The sequence below is a fragment of the Panulirus ornatus genome, chromosome 5, assembly GCF_036320965.1.
Source record: "Panulirus ornatus isolate Po-2019 chromosome 5, ASM3632096v1, whole genome shotgun sequence".
Classification (NCBI taxonomy): domain Eukaryota; kingdom Metazoa; phylum Arthropoda; class Malacostraca; order Decapoda; family Palinuridae; genus Panulirus; species Panulirus ornatus.
In genome coordinates this window covers 14,626,410-14,648,306 of record NC_092228.1, presented here as the reverse complement: position 1 = coordinate 14,648,306, position 21,897 = coordinate 14,626,410, and the positions used below count along the sequence as shown (strand labels likewise).

General features: G+C 44.8%; 1 protein-coding gene across 31 annotated transcripts in view; it reads left to right on the top strand.

Annotated features, from left to right (window-relative positions):
• The window catches only part of LOC139748583 (uncharacterized), a 978,916-nt gene that overhangs the window by 245,223 nt on the left and 711,796 nt on the right, over positions 1-21,897 (top strand). The window contains exon 1 of one of the 31 annotated variants that reach the window (XM_071661647.1): positions 12,519-12,635. The exons of the other annotated variants lie outside the window; for them this stretch is intronic. Within the exon in view, the coding sequence (XP_071517748.1) occupies positions 12,558-12,635 (78 nt within the window). The 5' untranslated portion in view covers positions 12,519-12,557. Of the gene's footprint in view, positions 1-12,518; positions 12,636-21,897 lie in introns of those variants that run through there. 31 annotated transcript variants of the gene reach the window in all.

The following is a 21,897-nucleotide window of genomic DNA, read 5'->3' as shown; positions in this document are numbered from 1 at the left end:
ACTCTGGTTCTTAGGGCACTCCTCTACCCTTTCAGCTCGGTCTTCGACTTAGCGAGTTTGGTAAGGGCAAGGCCTATTAAGCTGTTAGATACTACTGCAACTCTCTATTTGTTACATGTCGTGTAACCTGCCTGGTATGAGACACCTAACAGGAGGCTGTAGGAGGCTGTCCCGCAAGTCTTTTCGGCATTTCCGACGTTCATTGGATGGCACATTCCATCACTCACTCGTTCCATCAGATTATTTCCCTTGTGTGAGATATGATATGGCTGTCCAGAGGGGCGCAGCCCGATCAAGGACCGAGATGTAGGTGTAGAGAGGAAGCCGAGCCCAGATGAACCAAGTGTCTGAGGTCACAGCCTGCCTGGAGGAGATACTCCTGTCGTAGACTACACGCCGGAGGGGGCTAAGTGTATAGAGAGACTGACGGAGAAGTATTTTCGCCTCGTTATCCTGCGGTGGAAAGCGTAGATGACGTATTTATAACACGAGAAGAAGAGACATTATCTGGAGCTGCCGAGCATGAAAACTTCTCACTTGCAGAGTAAATTGCTGAACCATTTATTTGGCCGGGAGCAGCATGGCTTGTAGTGCAAACCTGCTCTTAGTGTGAGGACAGGATGTAAGGATAGTCTCTTACCGTTACCAGGAAACACCTGTCACATTCTTAGAGTAGCGGGAAGATGCCAGGATTTCATAATGAGACCGAGATTTATAGTATCCAGGTGGTGGAGGTAGATGAGCTGCAAAATCGGGAGGAGTTTATTTGGTCCGTATCATAACAGATACAAAGTTGGAGAAGAACGGGTCCGTCTGGGAGTGTAGGGACTCTAATAGCGGATATGAATTCCAATGGTTGAGGAGAGATAGGGTCAGGTGGAGGTCAAGACACGGGAGTGAGGAGGGGCGGCTGGGTTGAGGAGGATGGAGATCAAGATAGGAGGGGAGGAGCGGCGTAGTGGGTGGGTGGATAGAGGCCATAGTGGGTCGTGGTGAAGCACTTGGCGGCCAGTCATCATCCACTTACTCAACAGTCACGCCACACACACACACACCCTCCCTCCCTTCCTCTCTCTCTCTTACCTATTGTTGATGTTTTCATCGCCCGCCAGCGTACACCTCCTGGTCGCCAGACTCGCCTCACGAGAAATAACCGGCATGTCATCGTAGTTCCGCTGTTTCTGTGATGATCTACACCTATTGAGGGGGTTGCGTTCGAGTAGGACAGTTGTGTTCTATTTGCAGGTAAGCTTGTGGCCTGTGAACCACGCCCCACTCCGTACCACTCTACGCTGTTGGGCGCGGCAGTCCCTTGCTGCATACACGTTTCCAGGAAGAGGGTTGAATTCCCTTGGAATAATGAAACAAAAGGGGTAAAATGTTGATGATGATGAGGAAGAGGTAGCGAAAAACGGAGCAGGAGGAGGAGGATGAAGAAGGAGAATAAGAAGGAGAGATAGCAGACTAGATATGCGATGAGGAACGTTAGTGGGGAATCCATTTTAGCGAAGTCCCGGACTGCTCTGGGAGGAGAAGTTGTTTTAGGCGGTGTGGGTTCAGATGAGCGGAATGTTATCATCATCCATCTAGGCCAGGTAGTGTGTGTGGTAGGGTGGTGAGAGGTGAGGTAGTGGTCACTGGTCCTTTTTGTATGGTATCGTGTCAGTTGGTCTGCCGAGATACCTGGCAGGACCCACTTCTGTAGCTAGGAAAGAGAGAGTTCTCGCGCACATGCGCAGATCATGAAGAGCAAGAGGGGGGAGGGGGGGGGGTTAACTTGATCACAACCTTCAAGTTTTAAGAGCAGCTTGATGTCAGCAGAGAACAGGTCTTCGAAAAATATAAAAAAGCAACCAGAGGTTATAAAATGGGATTATAAAAGGGTTGCCTGATTGATATGAAGGTGGGGTCCCTTCCAGTGTACACTTCCCTCCGTCCTGTATAGATATATGATGAATTACAAAGTAGGTTGATTTGGTACGCAGAAAACTCCGGCACAAACGTAACTTTTTATTCAGATATCAGAAAAATAGAATATCAGAACCAAGAAGGGAGGAAGGCGGATGACCAAGCGACTCTTGGTGAGCTGGGTTTTTTAAGATGGACGGAGCCACGGAGCCAAGACTAGCTGGCTGATGGAAGATGCCGTGCATGTCACCCTCTCCCACACGCCTCATCCACAACAAGCCTCTACAAGACTCCAAATACGTGCTTTACGGAACCGTAAGACACGGGAGGCTTGCCTAGAGAATACCAGGCGTCGTTGTAGGTCAGTAAATGAGAAGGTTCCTCGGAAGTCGATGCCGGAATAGTTGAAACGAGTCTTCGATTTATAACCTCCCCTCCTCCGTCCCTCCCCGGCTAGTCATACTTCTGTAGGCTGGACTTGACCAGATATAACTAACTCCGTGTGGGAATACTTATTATTATTATTATTATTATTATTATTATTATTAGTAGTAGTAGTAGTAGTAGTAGTAGTAGTTGTAGTATGTCCCACCATTACATGTAACGTATGTTAGAATGTCGGCACGACTCTGTGTGTGTGTGTGTGTGTGTGTGGACACACTCCTGTTAGCACGATAACTTACGAAAAACACATGAGAGGAACTGATTAGATTTTGCGGCCCACATTTGCATAAATTTGCATTTTAATTAGGATTTTTAGTAAGTTCTATAACTCGGGAGTGGTTGATGATGTTAAGTTGTAATTTGTAACTTCTCTGTATTATGCAGAAACAAATATCGTGAAATACAAGTTTTATGAAAATGGATGAGGTTTTGTGCCTTTTTAACTTGGCGGGATATTACGGCATCAGAGGTGCTGCTGGTTGGTTAATGTTTTCGTAAAGACTTCAAATGTAAATCTTATAGGTCAGTAGATGGGGTTTGATGTGTCTTTTGTTATTTATGGAGAGTTTAAGTCTATATGTGGACACGACGAATGCCATGTCCGCGCAGACCAATTGGTGTTTAGGTTTTTAAAGGATTCTTTACTGTTCTGTTTTGTTCGTATTGCTGTGATGGTTTTATCCCGCGTAGCTAAACTTGTTCTCTGGTCATCTTGAACAAGGCTGCTAGTAATGTGTGTGTGTGTGTGTGTGTGTGTGTGTGTGTGTGTGTGTGTGTGTGTGTGTAGCTGGTATAATTTAGATGATTTCTGATGCATAATGCCATCTGTGTAAGGCCTTCTGGATGGCCCGCGGGTTCGCCAAGCGACGGGTCATTAAAGATTCCCCCTACAAGGGAGCAGCTGAGTGGGACCTGGTGCGGGAGTCGCATTCCCCTTCCCTGCTGCACAAGGGTCAGGGTGGCGGTCACCCCGATGCGGATGGGGGACACACGCAGGTGGATGGCGTGAGGAGGAGGAGGAGGAGGAGGAGGCCCAGACCCTTGCACTGTCCCTCGGCGGGGGTGCTCTCTTCTCACGCCTTGCTTCACGTTCGTATGGTTTCTATGTCGTTGATACGATAACAGAGACCCTTCATTCCGACGGCGTTGCTCCTATGTCATGTTGTGGGTACGTCTGTCTGTCCAGCTCTGTGGCCCTGCCTGCAGCTAGCCCTGCCTTCTGTACTGCTCCCCCTGTGATGTCACGTCAGCTGGTTGGTTGAGGAAGATCCTGCAGGAAATGTGCGCTGGCTGGTTGAGGCAGATCCTGCAGGAGGTGCGCGCTGGCTGGTTGAGGCAGATCCTGCAGGAGGTGTGCGCTGGCTGGTTGAGGCAGATCCTGCAGGAGGTGCGCGCTGGCTGGTTGAGGCGGATCCTGCAGGAGGAGCGCGGTGGCTGGTTGAGGCAGATCCTGCAGGAGGTGCGCGCTGGCTGGTTGAGGCGGATCCTGCAGGAGGAGCGCGGTGGCTGGTTGAGGCAGATCCTGCAGGAGGTGCGCGCTGGCTGGTTGAGACGGATCCTGCAGAAGGTACGCTGGATGATTCTGATTCGTGCCGGTACCCCCGAGCAAAGTTTCCTGCGCGTCCTGGGCTCATCTTGTGAGCGGCAGCGCAAAAGGATCACAAGGGGACCGTGTCAGACCCCAGGGGCTAGTACGACGTAGGTCGTCACAAAATTGGTGCACGACACTTTAGCTTTCTTACGTACATGTACGTAAGTCTTTCGTATGGTAAGCTGTGCCGACGGTGCGGCTGGCCGTGGCAGCAGACCCTGTAAGAGTTAACACATGGGTGGCGGGCGGGGGGGAGGAGGAACTGGAGAGCCGTACAGAGGACGATTGTGTGGGGCGGCAGACACACCTGCAGGCTCGCCCGCCCACATTAAAGGCACCGTTCTCGGTCGTGTTTTTCAGTTTTTAATTGGGTGGTGAGGAGCGGGGAAGAAGAGGTCGGACGGGGCAAGTGCCATGACTCATCTGATGCCCTTCCGTATGGCGAGGGGAGGGTTGGAAGGGGAGGCCAAGGATCCTGTTGTTGCTGCTACCTAATATGTTCCGCATGTTTCCTGTTATCATGTTTATCGTAGCTTGATCGTCTCTCACATAAGGCTTGACCCTTTAGACGGAAATAAGATATTATTTGTTGGTTTTATATGATACTGTCTTTACCTCGCAGGGAAAAAGAGATGGATATATGTATGCGGAACATTTTAAACAGAAGACGTTGGTCGAGTTTAGAGTGAACGCTGGTGAAAGTTCCTTGTCTGTATATTATCTTGATGATTTGTTCTCACGTTTTGTCTCAGCAGAGAACAGCCTTGGTTATAAGGAACATTTAATGACGGTAGTTATCTCGAGGGAAAGTGCTTGATTTATGAAGTGGGTTAAGAGAGGGTGGGTCATGCTTGGCTCTGGTATATTCTCGGCTGTGTCATGGGGAATGTTTCATAAGTATGACCAAGTGAAAAGAAATGAGGTTCATAAGAATACGAACATATATTGTGAAACAGACCTGAACTGTTAGACAGAAAAGAAAACAGGATCTATCTTTCTGTCTTTATGTCTGTCTGTATATGTGTTTCTGCATCTAACGGAGGAAACAGACAGACAACAGCCTCATTTGCATGCCTCCACTCTGCAGCTGCCATGTATAATGTACACAGAACCAGACTCTTCCCATCCACAGCCAAGCTCCACAGACTATTCCATGGTTTATTTCAACCACTTCATAAGTCCTGGTTCAACTTATTGGCAGAACGTCGTCCCCCGTATACCACTCGATCCAATTTATTTTGTGCCGTGATCTCTTCATACCCTCCACAATTTTTTGAGGCCACGACCTCTCACAGCTGCTGTTATCTGTAAAACAGACAAGTGAAGAAAAGACTAACACAGCCTACAATGGAGTTATAAAACATGGTGACGATACAGAAGACATGGAGACAGTATAGAAGATTGTAGAAGTTGTTATGTGTGGTCACCTCCTCTCGTCATTCACATGGCTGCAGTAACGACAAAGTTGAAGTAACTCCCTGTGTGACGTTACACCGTTGAGAGATGAAGTCTTGTAAGTCGGCGTAACGCCGCGTGGATGACGTCACGCCGTTGAACCTGAAGGAGAGGCTGTGGGAAGCCGAGGTACTCTTGTGTAGTTCCTCTCCCGAGCTGGGGTTCCCAGGTGCTTTATTTATTACGTGTCGGGTTATGGAGCAGTCTGCTTACCACACTGGGTGCCGCACGGCTAGGACGATGTGGGACCGTACAGAGTGTACTACACACGTGTATACGCCACGTATGAAAGGTTTATGGGGCCTGACACACACACACACACACACACACACACACACACACACACACACACACACACACACACCTGGCAGCGGGTACACAGTGTCACGACTGTGGCCTGACGCCGCCCTATAGGCAGAGTCACGGCTATAAATAACGTAAACATCTGTGCAAACACAAGTGTTCTACCCCCACCACACTGCCCTCCCTCCCTCCCCAACACACGCAGCACACCTGCTCGCTGGCCTGGCTCGGATGTTTCTCTCTCTCTCTCTCTCTCTCTCTCTCTCTCTCTCTCTCTCTCTCTCTCTCTCTCTCTCTCTCTCTCTCTCTCTCTCTCTCTCTCTCTCGTACTTTTTTTTTTACGTCTGTATTCTTGTAGATGTGTATGCCATCGTACATTTTTTTACGTCTGTATCCTTGTACATGTGTATGCCATCTCATACGCTTATTTGTTCTCTCTCTCTCTCTCTCTCTCTCTCTCTCTCTCTCTCTCTCTCTCTCTCTCTCTCTCTCTCTCTCTCTCTCTCTCTCTCTCGTACTTTTTTTTTTACGTCTGTATTCTTGTAGATGTGTATGCCATCGTACATTTTTTTTACGTCTGTATCCTTGTACATGTGTATGCCATCTCATACGCTTATTTGTTCTCTCTCTCTCTCTCTCTCTCTCTCTCTCTCTCTCTCTCTCTCTCTCTCTCTCTCTCTCTCTCTCTCTCTCTCTCTCGTACATTTTTTTTTACGTCTGTATCCTTGTCGATGTGTATGCCATCTCATACGCTCATTTGTGTATATGTGTCACAGACACCTTCCCTAAAGTGTGGTTGTGCGCCTCACGCTTTTGTTTCGTAGTTATCTGCGCATCGAAATTGCGCAATTGCCAGTAATGTCCCCGGGGAGGGAGGGGGGGGGGGATGTGATGGCTCTCCTCCAAGTGATTACTTGTGTGTAAAGAATGTGTGGTGGCGGGACCACTACTGGCCGCCACACCTTCCCAGAATCATTGATTGGTCGGTTAATTTGGGCTCGGGGCATGCCGACTGTCCGGGGGCCATTAAGGCTGTCAGCATCTTGTACATCTCCTTCGGGTTTTTTCAAGATGATTCCACGACCATACACACCTCTGCCTTCGTGCGTGGTGGTCTTGCCAGGATCACTACGCACCACTGCGTGTGTATGACCTGCTTCGGGTGCTCATGTTGGTCCATCGAACAAATGACTTCTCTCCTTCCATTTAGAAACTGGTGTAGTGTTTTTACGCTTTGATGTTCATTTTTCATTTTTTGATATCATGTAGGTTGATTATATTGTATTTTTTCGTTAAGGGTTTGTAACTTGACGGTATAATAAGTATTCTGTGGAATACAGAGACTCACCTGTTGTCTGTGTTAGCGTATGTATGTATGTATGTATGTATATATGTATGTATGTATTTTCGTTCATACTAGTCATTTCCAGGATATCAGTTATTTCTTTTCACATCACGAGGTGTATACACACTAGTATTTCCTTAAAGTGCTTTTATGTCATTGTTGTAAGTAAACAGAGAAGTCAGTGATGATTGGTTCTTCTAGTGAAGGAACTTGTAGAATCGAAAAAGCTTTCACATTTATAAGCTTAACTGAAACTACGTATTCATTCGTATGTCACTCGATGTTGAGTGTAACGTTATATAAGAACGTTGGAAGAGTGTAGAGTTTTTAGTTGTATATTAAGCTGAGTTCGTTATATGATACACCCTGGTGGCAAGTCAGTCTTCTGAGCAGTTTTTGAAATACCGTAGTTACACCTCTTGATTTTGCCAGGCACGTTTTCTGTATATCTTTCCCGTTTTCTAGTGTTTTAAGGGTGACTCTGTAAGACAGAAGGTATGCTGAAATAGTTTGTTGTATATTATTTCCATTATGCATTAAACATAGAGAATGAACGTTCTTAAATGAAGTCATTGTTTGTATGTGATGATTCCTCGTCATAACGTGAAAAGCAGTGACTTGACAATGAATACGGCATATTTTTCATGAAATACTTGCCTACTCCTGTCGTGCATTTTCGAGGAAAAAAGATATACGTTCATGTGACATGATATTTTAGCCATTTTGGTCTAAATGAGGGGAACGGAAATGCACTCTTCCATACATTGAGTGCCTGATAACATAAGAAAGTTTTTAACATTGTTTTTCGGACTCGTTTTAAGCTGAATTAAGTTTAAGGAAATTTCTGTTACTAACCCGTACGCTAAGTGAGTTTTGAAACTGATATGCTGTATGTAAAGATAACATTTGGCTGCCGTAGTTGACCACAGTGGTGATGATGTGTGCGGCTGTGACCTAGGTTTGGCCTTGGGTTCATCAATGGCATTTTAGTCATGTCATTGCGTATTGTACGCGAAATAACCTTGCTGCTTGTTTGCGTCGTAGGTCGTGGGATACGACGTTACGACCCTTGTAGAATGGCCTAGCCTTTGACCTGACCGAAGTGAAAGGTCGTGCATATGGGTCGTATCCAGTCCTCGCACCATCGACCTCGAGGGGTCGTACTTGATTGCTGGCTCGTCGTGCTTAATGGTCGTACCGCCGTGCTTAATGGTCCTAGTTTTATACTTAGATGATGAAGTATTATTAGAGATGACATCAGGGTCGTGATGACTGGATCGCTTGGTCGTTTGTCATCCTCGGAGTGACTTCGTTCTCCTTGAACTTTATCCTGGACATGTGATACAGCGCGGGCCTCACATGGTCACACCCTGCACATAGTTTAAACGATCCGACAGTCATCATTGAATTCCATTTGTAAAACAAGTTTTTTTTTTTTTTTAACCTAACTTGCTTCACGGGCGTCGATTTTGAACTCCACACGCAGTCCCCCAAGGCGAGTGAGCTGGCGTTCCCGCTTTGTCCGTTTGGTTCGACTTCCTTTGAGGCTTCATTGGTCATTTAGGTACCATTGTAAAGTAGAATTTGAGTTGAGTGCAGGTTGTACAGGTTTTTTTTTTATGGTGTGGGTTGTTGCCCAGGAGTGGGAGAGCGGTGGTGGGTGGAGGGCGTCATGTGATCCTGTGTTAAGGTGGGGCACCAGGTGGACCGGTTCGCTGCACCTCTTGCCTTCTTTCATTGACCCTCGTCGGCACGACCCTTGAGCACGACGTTAAGCAACCTTGAGAGCACAACTAGTACAACCCTATGTGACCATGCTGTTATGACCCTTGAGCACGACTTGACCTTTGACCACAACCTTTATGAATGAGGTCAAAGTCCTGGCCATTCGTACCTTCAAGTGTCGTATCACAGCCTCATCCTCTAAGGGTCGTTACCGTCTTGATTTTATCGGTCGCACAGTCTTTCCTAAAAAAAGCCTTTTCTTTTCTTTTTTTTCCCCTGTGTGGACCAGGTACTCTCACACGACTAGTGTATCATATAACAGCTCCATGTTTAACTCGTTTGGGTTTTGAGGTTGACCAGAGTCGTGTCTCTGGTGTAGCTTCTCCCAAGCGAAAATTTCGTCGTTGTGACGACCACTTGCTAGAAGCAGAGGACGCTGTTGTGAAGATTTGATAATTACATTAACCAGGTTGTTCTGTAGGCATTATGATAGTGATATTACGAAGTATTGAATTTAATTGATGATACCTGTGACTGGGACATTTTGAAAAATGCAGAACGCTTGATTAGAAAACTGTAGGTAACTTTGTCGATGTAAACAACTCAGCACGAGTTGGAACTTACTGAAGATGTACGATAATTGATGTTTTTTCTGTAACTGTATTTTTATTGATTATATAGTTTTGTTATTCATTTATATTATATAAACGTTTTATGTCTGTAGATGTTTGTTGAAAACTCGTGGAAATGTAGGGTTTTGTGCCCACCCGAATTGTTTGAGGAACCAAGTGATATGCGACGTGTGAGTGACACCCGAACTCGTTAAAAAACAGTAACGTCATTGAAAAAGTTTGTGCATTCTTAGAATTTTGTCTGTTGTATTTTGAAATTGGGACAGTATGATTGGAGAAATTACGTTTAAGGAAAGCATGAAAAACACGAGATAGCGTAGGTTAAATACCACCAGATATTTTTTTAATAGCGTTAGGAAATCATATCGAGTCATTCCTGGAACGTGAGATTCTGGCTGGTGAAGCGTTGATTTTTCGCTTATATAATGTCTTCTCTACGAGGCCCTCTTTGTTCTATGAACAACGAATTCAAGGTATTTAGTGCAGAAGATTCTGATACCATCTGTTGAGTACGATGTTGCGCATTTGTAGTAAACAGTGAAGTATTAGGCTACAATTTTATCCCCCTTAACCGTGAATGACAAACTGACGTGTACGCCATGTTGTTTTGTATCGCGATAGTTGCCCCTCTGGCTTTTACGATCTTTGTTGAAGGTAAGACGCTTAGAAATCACTGCACCGAAAAAAAAGTAAATGCATGAAAATGTAATACAAGCGAAGAGCAGGCAGTGGTAAGTAAATAAGCTTCTCCGTGCATTGAAGGATAGGCTACGACTGACAGACAGACAGACAGATCAATGGCTTATTCAGAAGTTTCAGAACGTCGGTCACCAATCGGGGTTAATCGCCCTTGTTTAAGTGGAAGAAAGAACGCGCTTGTGAAGCATGTCACCAGATAGTGTCCATGAATATCTTTTTGAGAATATTAAATTATTTGGTAGTGGTATCGGAACTGGGAGCGGTTACCTGATGCTTTAGGGTCGGAGACCGATTTTACACTAGATCTCGTGATTGTATACGTTTCTTCATTCTGTAGTTCGACATGAAGAGTTTTATCGCATTTTCTTTCGTCTAAATGCATGGTGGAAGGTCTTGTTAGAGCAGCTCAGCTCACAGTCCATGGGCCTGCGAATCTTAGGGAACCGTTCTTGATTGTAGAATCACCTCGTTAATTTCTATAACGTTGCGGTAGTCTTAGGGATAAAACTGCTTCGCTCAGGTGATTGCGAAGGGTAAAATTTGCGCGGGCGGGTCCATGCGACGCTAGTAACCGCTGGGTATGATGACCTGCCTTTGACCTGCCTTTTAAAGGGTCAGGTTAAACCCATATAGGTATAGATAGATAAATAGGTGAGAGTTTACGTGATGAACTAGGTTATAGGGAAATGTTAGCCTAGTGGGCTTATGCGTTAAACCGTTCGAGATATCAACGGAACAGCAGTTTGGTTTCACCTCGAGCTCTGGAGGTAAAGAGAAACCTACAAAATTAATGTGATATATGTTGGGTTCAGTAATGTTGTGGATAGGTCTTCCGTTTATCTCCGACGATACCTTTCCGGTACAGTTATGTGGTATGGATCGTAAGTGTTATAAATTGGATTCCTCCAGTGAGTTTGTAAGGTTTACCCAAAGAATCTTTTTCGATGAAGCATTGATTTAATTGGATAACGTCAGGAGGCATTATGTAGTTACCTATTTTGTTGAATAACTATTGTATATTATTCAGTAAGGATGACTATGAACTGGGACGTTTGTCGTGCTATTCATTGGGTATGGAAGGGTACCTTGATGAAGTATATATATCCCGGGTCATTTTAAGTGATCACCCAGCTATAGCCCTCGAACGTCCCGGTTAAGGCGCACTCCGAACTTACTTGACGGCTGGTCACTGACGGAGGGAGGGATTATTATGTCGTTTGGGAACACTTTACTCCCTCCCTGTCACCCCGCCGCCTCCACTCGAGATGCTGGCAGGGGATTTTAAGCTTCCACTTGATCATACCGACACGGACGTAGATTAGGTTTCAGTAATTTTTTTTAATAAATGGTTTTTGTGTATGGTTCGTTTACCGTTGCTGTTATCTTGTTATAAATTTGTTTAGAAAAGAATCCTTATCCTCTTTTTGATGTACATTACGTATCGTTCGAACACTAGAGGACTGGCTACTGAAGGACGCTACACAATATTCGTGAGACTTGAAGAACTAGTTCGTCGGGTCCTGGGTCGCTGGTGTGGGCCAAGCTGGGACGTGCAGGACTCTCACATATTATTACGACGCTGTACAGCACGCACGTTTCTGGAACACCAGCCACGCTCTCAGGCCCTGTTCTTCCCTTTAGTGTTTTGAGATCCAACGTTAGCCGGCAGAGACCCACCTGTGGTCGGTACGAACTCGGAATCGGTCTTGGACTTCTGCTTTCGATTCCAGGGTTTGAGAATACTCGGGAAACCCATAAAAAAAAAAAAACGCGAATAGAATACTGTCTGGTATTCGATTTTTTTTTTTCACCGAATAGTGTAAGACTTAAACCAAACCAGAACACAGGAGTAAGGGAAGAAGTGTCTTCTCGTGGACGTGGTCCAGCGGCTGTGGGCGTGGCTGCGGGCGTGGCGGTGAACGGCCAAAGAGAAGAGGCCCGACACCACCCAATACCCGAGTATTGGAGTCTGGAGCGTGGGTCTCAGGATGGTCCGCAACGTCCTTGTGTTCCCTTGGAGACTAAAGTGGGACCACGTGCACAGAGTGGCCGAGGGCGGGGCCACGTGGTCGTAGTTCCTGCAGATTTAAAGTCACGTGCTGTAGCAGCCAAGGTAGAAACACCAGCTGCTGGGATTTCGAAAAATAGCCACGAAGTGTCCGGTGCTGCAGCGGGTGGAACTTGGTAGAGCGACAAGTGGTGGTAGACAGGCGGAGGCGACTAGCGATCACACCCTTTCCCCATACAGGAAACAAGATGTAAACAAACGTCACATACGGATGCTCCCGATCTGATTCCAAATTATGTGGAAATATACTTTCGTATGGCAAAGAAATCGTAGACTACACTACTGGCATTAACACAAATGTTTCTGGAAATTGAAATTGAAGGGAGGAGGGGGGACAGAAAGAGGTTGGTCACGGTAGAACTGGAAGAAGACGAGTCCCAGGTTAAGATGAAATTTGACAAGAGGCCCGAGTTTGAGATGCCAGAGTTCCGCATGTTGAGGAGGAGAGCTGCAGTCAGGAAAAAGGTGAGGTCATGTGTGCCGGCAGGTGTCCTGACCATAGAGTCTTCTTCGCTGGTCTCACTTTTTGTATATTTTGGAGAGGTGACTGATTTAGGGTTATAGATGTTTCGTGTATGTGTAGTGTGAAAGGTTACTTCTAAAGTGTGCTTATGAAGTTGTAAGGTATTGATTTCTGTCGAGATTGTAGCATTATAAATCGTAGTGATCAAGTGTCCATTTTTGTAGCGATATGTACGAAAGTATAGATTATGTTGTAGGGGATAGTTTAAGCCCATCACTGTGGTGGAGCCCCAGCAGACCAGACCTCAAGGTCATATTTTGTATAGGTGTCGTGAAATTTCTGGCTATGGTTCGTGTACAAGCGAACCTTTCTATGTGTAATTATCCGTTTTGGCGATCATGTAGCCAGACCCTCAGTACTTGGCTTTGTCTTTTCGCCTCTGTTGTTACTGTTGTTAAGCGTCCTCACTGCTCGCCAGTGGATAACATATTGTTTTACACCCGTCCGCTCGAGTGTATGTTTTTCCCGACTAAAATGAATTCATTGACATTATCACTGGATTAGATTTAAGCCGTGCATGTTCCCTATTCATGAGATTCGCTGGTGATATTATGTTCGCCATAAAGTTTTGAATTTTTCGAGTAACACGTTGAATTCATTAGCTTTGCAGCAGTATTACAGAGTACAATGCATCATATGTTTAATCATTTCATACAATTGTAAAGTGAAACTTTACATATATGCTATATAGATGATAAAGGTGTACAAGTGTGACTTTGTCGGGCAAAACCGAGTTTTCATAATTTTTTTCCTGTGCTCAAAATAAATATCCTTCGTAATCCATTGTTTGTCGTAAAGATAAGGATGCTATTGAGTGCATTATGCTAATGTTACAATTACAGAAACTGTATTTGTATTAAAAGCATTCATGGCGTTCCCACATATCAATATCTTATTTGGAAAAACTTCCTTGATGCGCTCGTGTTTGAGCGCATATACCGAACTTCTTTGATGACCTGGGGAGGAAATATGTGCTCTTTATATCACTACCAGACGACGTAGAGTTTGTGTTGCCAGTATAACAGAAAATGTTGATAGCACCAAAATTACTGCATACGTCATTTTATGTCTTTGCCATAGTGCAACTGGGTAACGTATTGCATGACATCCGTTAGTGCGTATGTACGTTTTTGCACGTCTCTGTTGAGTGTATAGAGTTCGTGTAATTAACTCCTGCGATTAGTTGCGAATTTAGATTAATGCAGGTTGCATCCTTACATTATATAAAAGTCCATCTGACATTTTGTGGATATATATATATATATATATATATATGAGATGGCATGAGAAGACTGGGAGGTGGGCTGTTTAGAAAGGGTAGTGAGTGGTGGGATGAAGAAGTAAGAGTATTAGTGAAAGAGAAGAGAGAGGCATTTGGACGATTTTTGCAGGGAAAAAATGCAATTGAGTGGGAGAAGTATAAAAGAAAGAGACAGGAGGTCAAGAGAAAGGTGCAAGAGGTGAAAAAAAGGGCAAATGAGAGTTGGGGTGAGAGACTATCAGTAAATTTTAGGGAGAATAAAAAGATGTTTTGGAAGGAGGTAAATAGGGTGCGTAAGACAAGGGAGCAAATGGGAACTTCAGTGAAGGGCGTAAATGGGGAGGTGATAACAAGTAGTGGTGATGTGAGAAGGAGATGGAATGAGTATTTTGAAGGTTTGTTGAATGTGTCTGATGACAGAGTGGCAGATATAGGGTGTTTGGGTCGAGGTGGTGTGCAAAGTGAGAGGGTTAGGGAAAATGATTTGGTAAACAGAGAAGAGGTAGTAAAAGCTTTGCGGAAGATGAAAGCCGGCAAGGCAGCAGGTTTGGATGGTATTGCAGTGGAATTTATTAAAAAAGGGGGTGACTGTATTGTTGACTGGTTGGTAAGGTTATTTAATGTATGTATGACTCATGGTGAGGTGCCTGAGGATTGGCGGAATGCGTGCATAGTGCCATTGTACAAAGGCAAAGGGGATAAGAGTGAGTGCTCAAATTACAGAGGTATAAGTCTGTTGAGTATTCCTGGTAAATTATATGGGAGGGTATTGATTGAGAGGGTGAAGGCATGTACAGAGCATCAGATTGGGGAAGAGCAGTGCGGTTTCAGAAGTGGTAGAGGATGTGTGGATCAGGTGTTTGCTTTGAAGAATGTATGTGAGAAATACTTAGAAAAGCAAATGGATTTGTATGTAGCATTTATGGATCTGGAGAAGGCATATGATAGAGTTGATAGAGATGCTCTGTGGAAGGTATTAAGAATATATGGTGTGGGAGGCAAGTTGTTAGAAGCAGTGAAAAGTTTTTATCGAGGATGTAAGGCATGTGTACGTGTAGGAAGAGAGGAAAGTGATTGGTTCTCAGTGAATGTAGGTTTGCGGCAGGGGTGTGTGATGTCTCCATGGTTGTTTAATTTGTTTATGGATGGGGTTGTTAGGGAGGTAAATGCAAGAGTCTTGGAAAGAGGGGCAAGTATGAAGTCTGTTGGGGATGAGAGAGCTTGGGAAGTGAGTCAGTTGTTGTTCGCTGATGATACAGCGCTGGTGGCGGATTCATGTGAGAAACTGCAGAAGCTGGTGACGGAGTTTGGTAAAGTGTGTGGAAGAAGAAAGTTAAGAGTAAATGTGAATAAGAGCAAGGTTATTAGGTACAGTAGGGTTGAGGGTCAAGTCAATTGGGAGGTGAGTTTGAATGGAGAAAAACTGGAGGAAGTGAAGTGTTTTAGATATCTGGGAGTGGATCTGTCAGCGGATGGAACCATGGAAGCGGAAGTGGATCATAGGGTGGGGGAGGGGGCGAAAATTTTGGGAGCCTTGAAAAATGTGTGGAAGTCGAGAACATTATCCCGGAAAGCAAAAATGGGTATGTTTGAAGGAATAGTGGTTCCAACAATGTTGTATGGTTGCGAGGCGTGGGCTATGGATAGAGTTGTGCGCAGGAGGATGGATGTGCTGGAAATGAGATGTTTGAGGACAATGTGTGGTGTGAGGTGGTTTGATCGAGTAAGTAACGTAAGGGTAAGAGAGATGTGTGGAAATAAAAAGAGCGTGGTTGAGAGAGCAGAAGAGGGTGTTTTGAAATGGTTTGGGCACATGGAGAGAATGAGTGAGGAAAGATTGACCAAGAGGATATATGTGTCGGAGGTGGAGGGAACGAGGAGAAGAGGGAGACCAAATTGGAGGTGGAAAGATGGAGTGAAAAGGATTTTGTGTGATCGGGGCCTGAACATGCAGGAGGGTGAAAGGAGGGCAAGGAATAGAGTGAATTGGAGCGATGTGGTATACAGGGGTTGACGTGCTGTCAGTGGATTGAATCAAGGCATGTGAAGCGTCCGGGGTAAACCATGGAAAGCTGTGTAGGTATGTATATTTGCGTGTGTGGACGTGTGTATGTACATGTGTATGGGGGGGGGTTGGGCCATTTCTTTCGTCTGTTTCCTTGCGCTACCTCGCAAACGCGGGAGACAGCGACAAAGTATAAAAAAAAAAAAAAAAATATATATATATATATATATATATATATATATGGCCTTAGATGATTTATTTTACAAAAATCTTAGAGTCCAGCTTGAAGAAATTTCCCATACCTCAATATCCCCAAGTAAACCAAATATATGCTTGCTATTGAAATTATCAAGTTAATACTATAATTATAATAACGCAATGTTAGGAAGTTAGTCATGTACGCAGTAGTGGCGTATGTATTTTTCCCAAATACCGATATCTTTGAAGAACCTTCATAAAACCACGCCCAAAAACCCTTCAACGAACCTCCTCCCATGTTCTTCAACTCCCACAGCTCCCTTAGCTTGTAAGTAGATTCCGCTGCCGTTAGTAGGGCCTTGTACTTCCCATGGTGACCGTGGATCCCCCCTAAATCCCACAGGAAGAGGATGAATCAGTAATATCGAAGCGAATCCCTTACTAGCTCGCGACCCCTCTGGTCCCGAAGTTAATCAGGTGCAAGGAAGGAGGAACATATATGGCCTGCCGAATCGGTCCGCTAACTTAATACGATCCTGCTTAGGGTCGTTACATATGTGCCTAAAAAGGAATTGCAGAATTGGAGGTGTCCAGTGAGCTTTTATGTAGTTTTGGCGACACGCTTGTTACACACTTCCATATCCTACCTTCGGAACTGGCTGACAGGAACAGATCAATGTATTTCCCATCTGCAACGTTTTCGGTGGTACTGAATGAGAACATGTATTAAAGTTTTACAGTCACGTAGGGACAGAAGACTTGGAACTGCTCTGTAGCTTCTGCTTACCCGCTCGATAATCTCTGGCTCTCATTAGAAACGTAGGTAATTACCTTCCTTGCGTCACTTTATATGAGAATGGGTCTTTTCTGCAGGAAGATAAGTTTTGCTTATATTTACTATTATTTTTTTTTAGGGGAATTTGAAAAATAGAGGAATTTTCACAAATAGATACAGAAGCATAGGGCAAAACCCAACTTCACCAGCCATTCCTTACGTAACTATGTACCAGGCCTTCCCCTGCTGAACCTCACTAGGCTTACCGTACCTTACCTCATCCGCTTTATCTCTCTTCACCGACCTAACTCAAAATATTTCAAAATAGCCAGCCATTAGAGGTGATAATGATCGAAAAATATAAAAAAAAACAAAAACATGGCATTGCCATTTCCTATACAAACTGCCATTTTGCAAGCACCCCACGCAATGTGTTCTTTTATCATCATTGTTTTAATATTGGGTCAGCAGAATGGTGTGACGTAGATAAATGTACCTATTATTTCAAGTAACGAGAAACAAATACACACATTTTGAACCCGTAGAAGAATGCCCGGATCGTGGTTATGTTTTAGCCCACGTATATCGGGTCAAATTTGTCCATTTCTCCGTAATTACAAAAAAGGTTTTCTGTCGGAAAAGTCGATAAATCCGCTAACAAAGGGGGCGCAGGAAATTAGGTAATTACTGAGGTGAGAGAGAGAGAGAGAGAGAGAGAGAGGGGGGGGGGGGGAAATGTTCACATTCCTCCAGCAACATTTTGAGAAAAAAAATCTGATAGAATTTCGTGCGCACCTAGATTGTGTGTCGTTTTGCGTCGTTTGTAAGCTGGTGACCAGGGGAGAGAGAGAGAGGTATTGGGTTCGGGTGAGCCGGTGTATGAGAACAAACTCGTGAGAATGGAAACCACAGTTGGAGAAACTCGAGCCGCTGTTCCACCGGTCACACCGCTTTGATGAGCCTCCCTCACACCCCCCTGGTCCGCGTCACCTCCACGCTGATGGGACGTGTCCCCTCGACCACTAGACTTGAAGAAGTACTTCGTTGTGGAATTTCTCCCTGCCTGTAGCAGACTTCTTCTCTTTTTGTTCCTTGTTCCATCAAGTTTTAGAGTTTAACGTATCGCTCCTTTTAGTGAATACAGCATAGTATTTGTAGTCATTCATATTTATGAACATCATGAGGCAATCACATGTGGATTAGATAGACTGCTGGGGCTGTATTTTCTCAAATTACGTTTTTTTTTTTTTTCCTTTTTATATTCGTGAAAGTTTTCGTTGTCTGGTTTGTGTCATTGTTGTCGTGGTATCTCGCCATGCGCATCAAGTCACGTCGCCCGTCCCAGCGGCACCTGCATCAAAAGTGCAGATTATGATGTAAGTTTGGCAGGTGTGTCCAGAGCGGACCAGGGACCGAAGCTTGCCCAGAATAACAGGACATACCTGTCATTTCCCCCTCGTGTTTAAACTGATGCCAGTTATTAAATCTATAGATATGAGTCGATATGCCTCCATCACTTACTTTACCAGTCCTGTCCTAGTAGATTTTAGCGAGCAGCCAGACCATCCCACCTAAATATCATGCAGAACTCGAGCAGATTGAAGTCTTTGTATCTCGGCTCGCTGTAGGATGAAAGGGGAGTCAGTTGTGGTGATGACAGGTAAGCCGGAGTGGTGTTGGTGGTGGGAGTTAGGCGGCTTTGTGGTGGTGGTGGTGTTCAGTGGTTGGCATGTGTGGTGATGGTAGGTAGGCCGATGTGATTTTGGCGGTAGCGATGGTAGGTGGGCCAAAGTGGTGGTAGTGGTAGGTTTGTGATGGTAAGTGAGTGGCGGTGGTGGGTGGCAACGGTAGCGGTGGTAAGTGGGCGTTAGTGGTGGTGGATGGTTGTGGTGGTCATGGTGATGAGCCAGGTGGTGATAGGTGGGCGGCAGTGGTGTTAGGTGGTTGACTGGTGGTTTGAGGTGGGTGTCACTGAGGGTGTGGGTGGATGGCATTAGTGATGGTATGTGGGTGGCAGTGGTGGTGATGACTAAGGCGGTGGGAAAGACTCACGGATATCGGATATTGACGGGTGTGTTGGCGTCAGTCCGGTCTGGACCCATCACACACACACACACACACACACACACACACACACACACACACACACTGCCACCTAAGACAAGGCACCACACCTGCACCGCCTCATCCCAACACCCTCACATTCTGCTGTGTTGAACCATATCGTATATTGTCTCCTCTGGAATGTTCATGATATTATTAACGTGTACTATTATTTTTACCGTTTTACCACAACAATTAAGTAGTTAATGTGATCTTCAATCTTTATGGTGTAACAGTGGATGATGAATGCCATGGTATGATGGTAAATGTAATGGATGTGAAACAGTGTCAGGTGGTTAACAGAAGTCACTGTAGTGGCCTGTCACTGAACCTCAAGTGGGAAATTAATTCTCTCTCTCTCTCTCTCTCTCTCTCTCTCTCTCTCTCTCTCTCTCTCTCTCTCTCTCTCTCTCTCTCTCTCTCTCTCTCCTTTATTTTTTTCAAAAATATGTTGGCGCCAAAATACAGAATTTTATCTACGTCAAGTAAACTATACTGTGACCTTTGTTCCTGTGTTTGTTGCATACATAGTATTCGGTAAAACGCACTTGAGGGTTTCCGTGAAGCATCATCACATTGTTTGTCTGCTCGTTACGTCGCCAGGTACTGTCACATAGATGATGATGGTACACAAACGTCATTAGGAAAACCTCACATTATGGACTTCGAAAGTAAAAAGTTTATAGCGGCAGTATTTATTTAAGCGATCCTTGCATTATATTTATCGATGTTATAATTAGCGGCGGTGTGGAGGCAAGCGGTTGTGAGCGAGCATTATTAAGGCTGTCAGGGGGGAATTTTAAGGCTCATAACCACGCGAGGTCCACGTTAGGAGAGGGATTTTCTCATGTCCACCAGTCAATAACTCCTGCTGCATCTATGAAAGAAAAGATCCGTAAACCCTAAAGTAAACTTACGAAAATAGCAGTATATATTATCACCAAGTATATATTATCAAGAGAAAGGTGCAAGAGGTGAAAAAAAGGTTAAATGAGAGTTGGGGTGAGAGACTATCAGTAAATTTTAGGGAAAATAAAAAGATGTTCTGGAAGGAGGTAAATAGGGTGCGTAAGACAAGGGAGCAAATGGGAACTTCAGTGAAGGGCGCAAATGGGGAGGTGATAACAAGTAGTGGTGATGTGAGAAGGAGATGGAATGAGTATTTTGAAGGTTTGTTGAATGTGTCTGATGACAGAGTGGCAGATATAGGGTGTTTGGGTCGAGGTGGTGTGCAAAGTGAGAGGGTTAGGGAAAATGATTTGGTAAACAGAGAAGAGGTAGTAAAAGCTTTGCGGAAGATGAAAGCCGGCAAGGCAGCAGGTTTGGATGGTATTGCTGTGGAATTTATTAAAAAAGGGGGTGACTGTATTGTTGACTGGTTGGTAAGGTTATTTAATGTATGTATGACTCATGGTGAGGTGCCTGAGGATTGGCGGAATGCGTGCATAGTGCCATTGTACAAAGGCAAAGGGGATAAGAGTGAGTGCTCAAATTACAGAGGTATAAGTTTGTTGAGTATTCCTGGTAAATTATATGGGAGGGTATTGATTGAGAGGGTGAAGGCATGTACAGAGCATCAGATTGGGGAAGAGCAGTGTGGTTTCAGAAGTGGTAGAGGATGTGTGGATCAGGTGTTTGCTTTGAAGAATGTATGTGAGAAATACTTAGAAAAGCAAATGGATTTGTATGTAGCATTTATGGATCTGGAGAAGGCATATGATAGAGTTGATAGAGATGCTCTGTGGAAGGTATTAAGAATATATGGGGTGGGAGGCAAGTTGTTAGAAGCAGTGAAAAGTTTTTATCGAGGATGTAAGGCATGTGTACGTGTAGGAAGAGAGGAAAGTGATTGGTTCTCAGTGAATGTAGGTTTGCGGCAGGGGTGTGTGATGTCTCCATGGTTGTTTAATTTGTTTATGGATGGGGTTGTTAGGGAGGTAAATGCAAGAGTCTTGGAAAGGGGGGCAAGTATGAAGTCTGTTGGGGATGAGAGAGCTTGGGAAGTGAGTCAGTTGTTGTTCGCTGATGATACAGCGCTGGTGGCGGATTCATGTGAGAAACTGCAGAAGCTGGTGACGGAGTTTGGTAAAGTGTGTGGAAGAAGAAAGTTAAGAGTAAATGTGAATAAGAGCAAGGTTATTAGGTACAGTAGGGTTGAGGGTCAAGTCAATTGGGAGGTGAGTTTGAATGGTGAAAAACTGGAGGAAGTGAAGTGTTTTAGATATCTTGGAGTGGATCTGTCAGCGGATGGAACCATGGAAGCGGAAGTGGATCATAGGGTGGGGGAGGGGGCGAAAATTTTGGGAGCCTTGAAAAATGTGTGGAAGTCGAGAACATTATCCCGGAAAGCAAAAATGGGTATGTTTGAAGGAATAGTAGTTCCAACAATGTTGTATGGTTGCGAGGCGTGGGCTATGGATAGAGTTGTGCGCAGGAGGATGGATGTGCTGGAAATGAGATGTTTGAGGACAATGTGTGGTGTGAGGTGGTTTGATCGAGTAAGTAACGTAAGGGTAAGAGAGATGTGTGGAAATAAAAAGAGCGTGGTTGAGAGAGCAGAAGAGGGTGTTTTAAAATGGTTTGGGCACATGGAGAGAATGAGTGAGGAAAGATTGACCAAGAGGATATATGTGTCGGAGGTGGAGGGAACGAGGAGAAGAGGGAGACCAAATTGGAGGTGGAAAGATGGAGTGAAAAAGATTTTGTGTGATCGGGGCCTGAACATGCAGGAGGGTGAAAGGAGGGCAAGGAATAGAGTGAATTGGAGCGATGTGGTATACAGGGGTTGACGTGCTGTCAGTGGATTGAATCAAGGCATGTGAAGCGTCCGGGGTAAACCATGGAAAGCTGTGTAGGTATGTA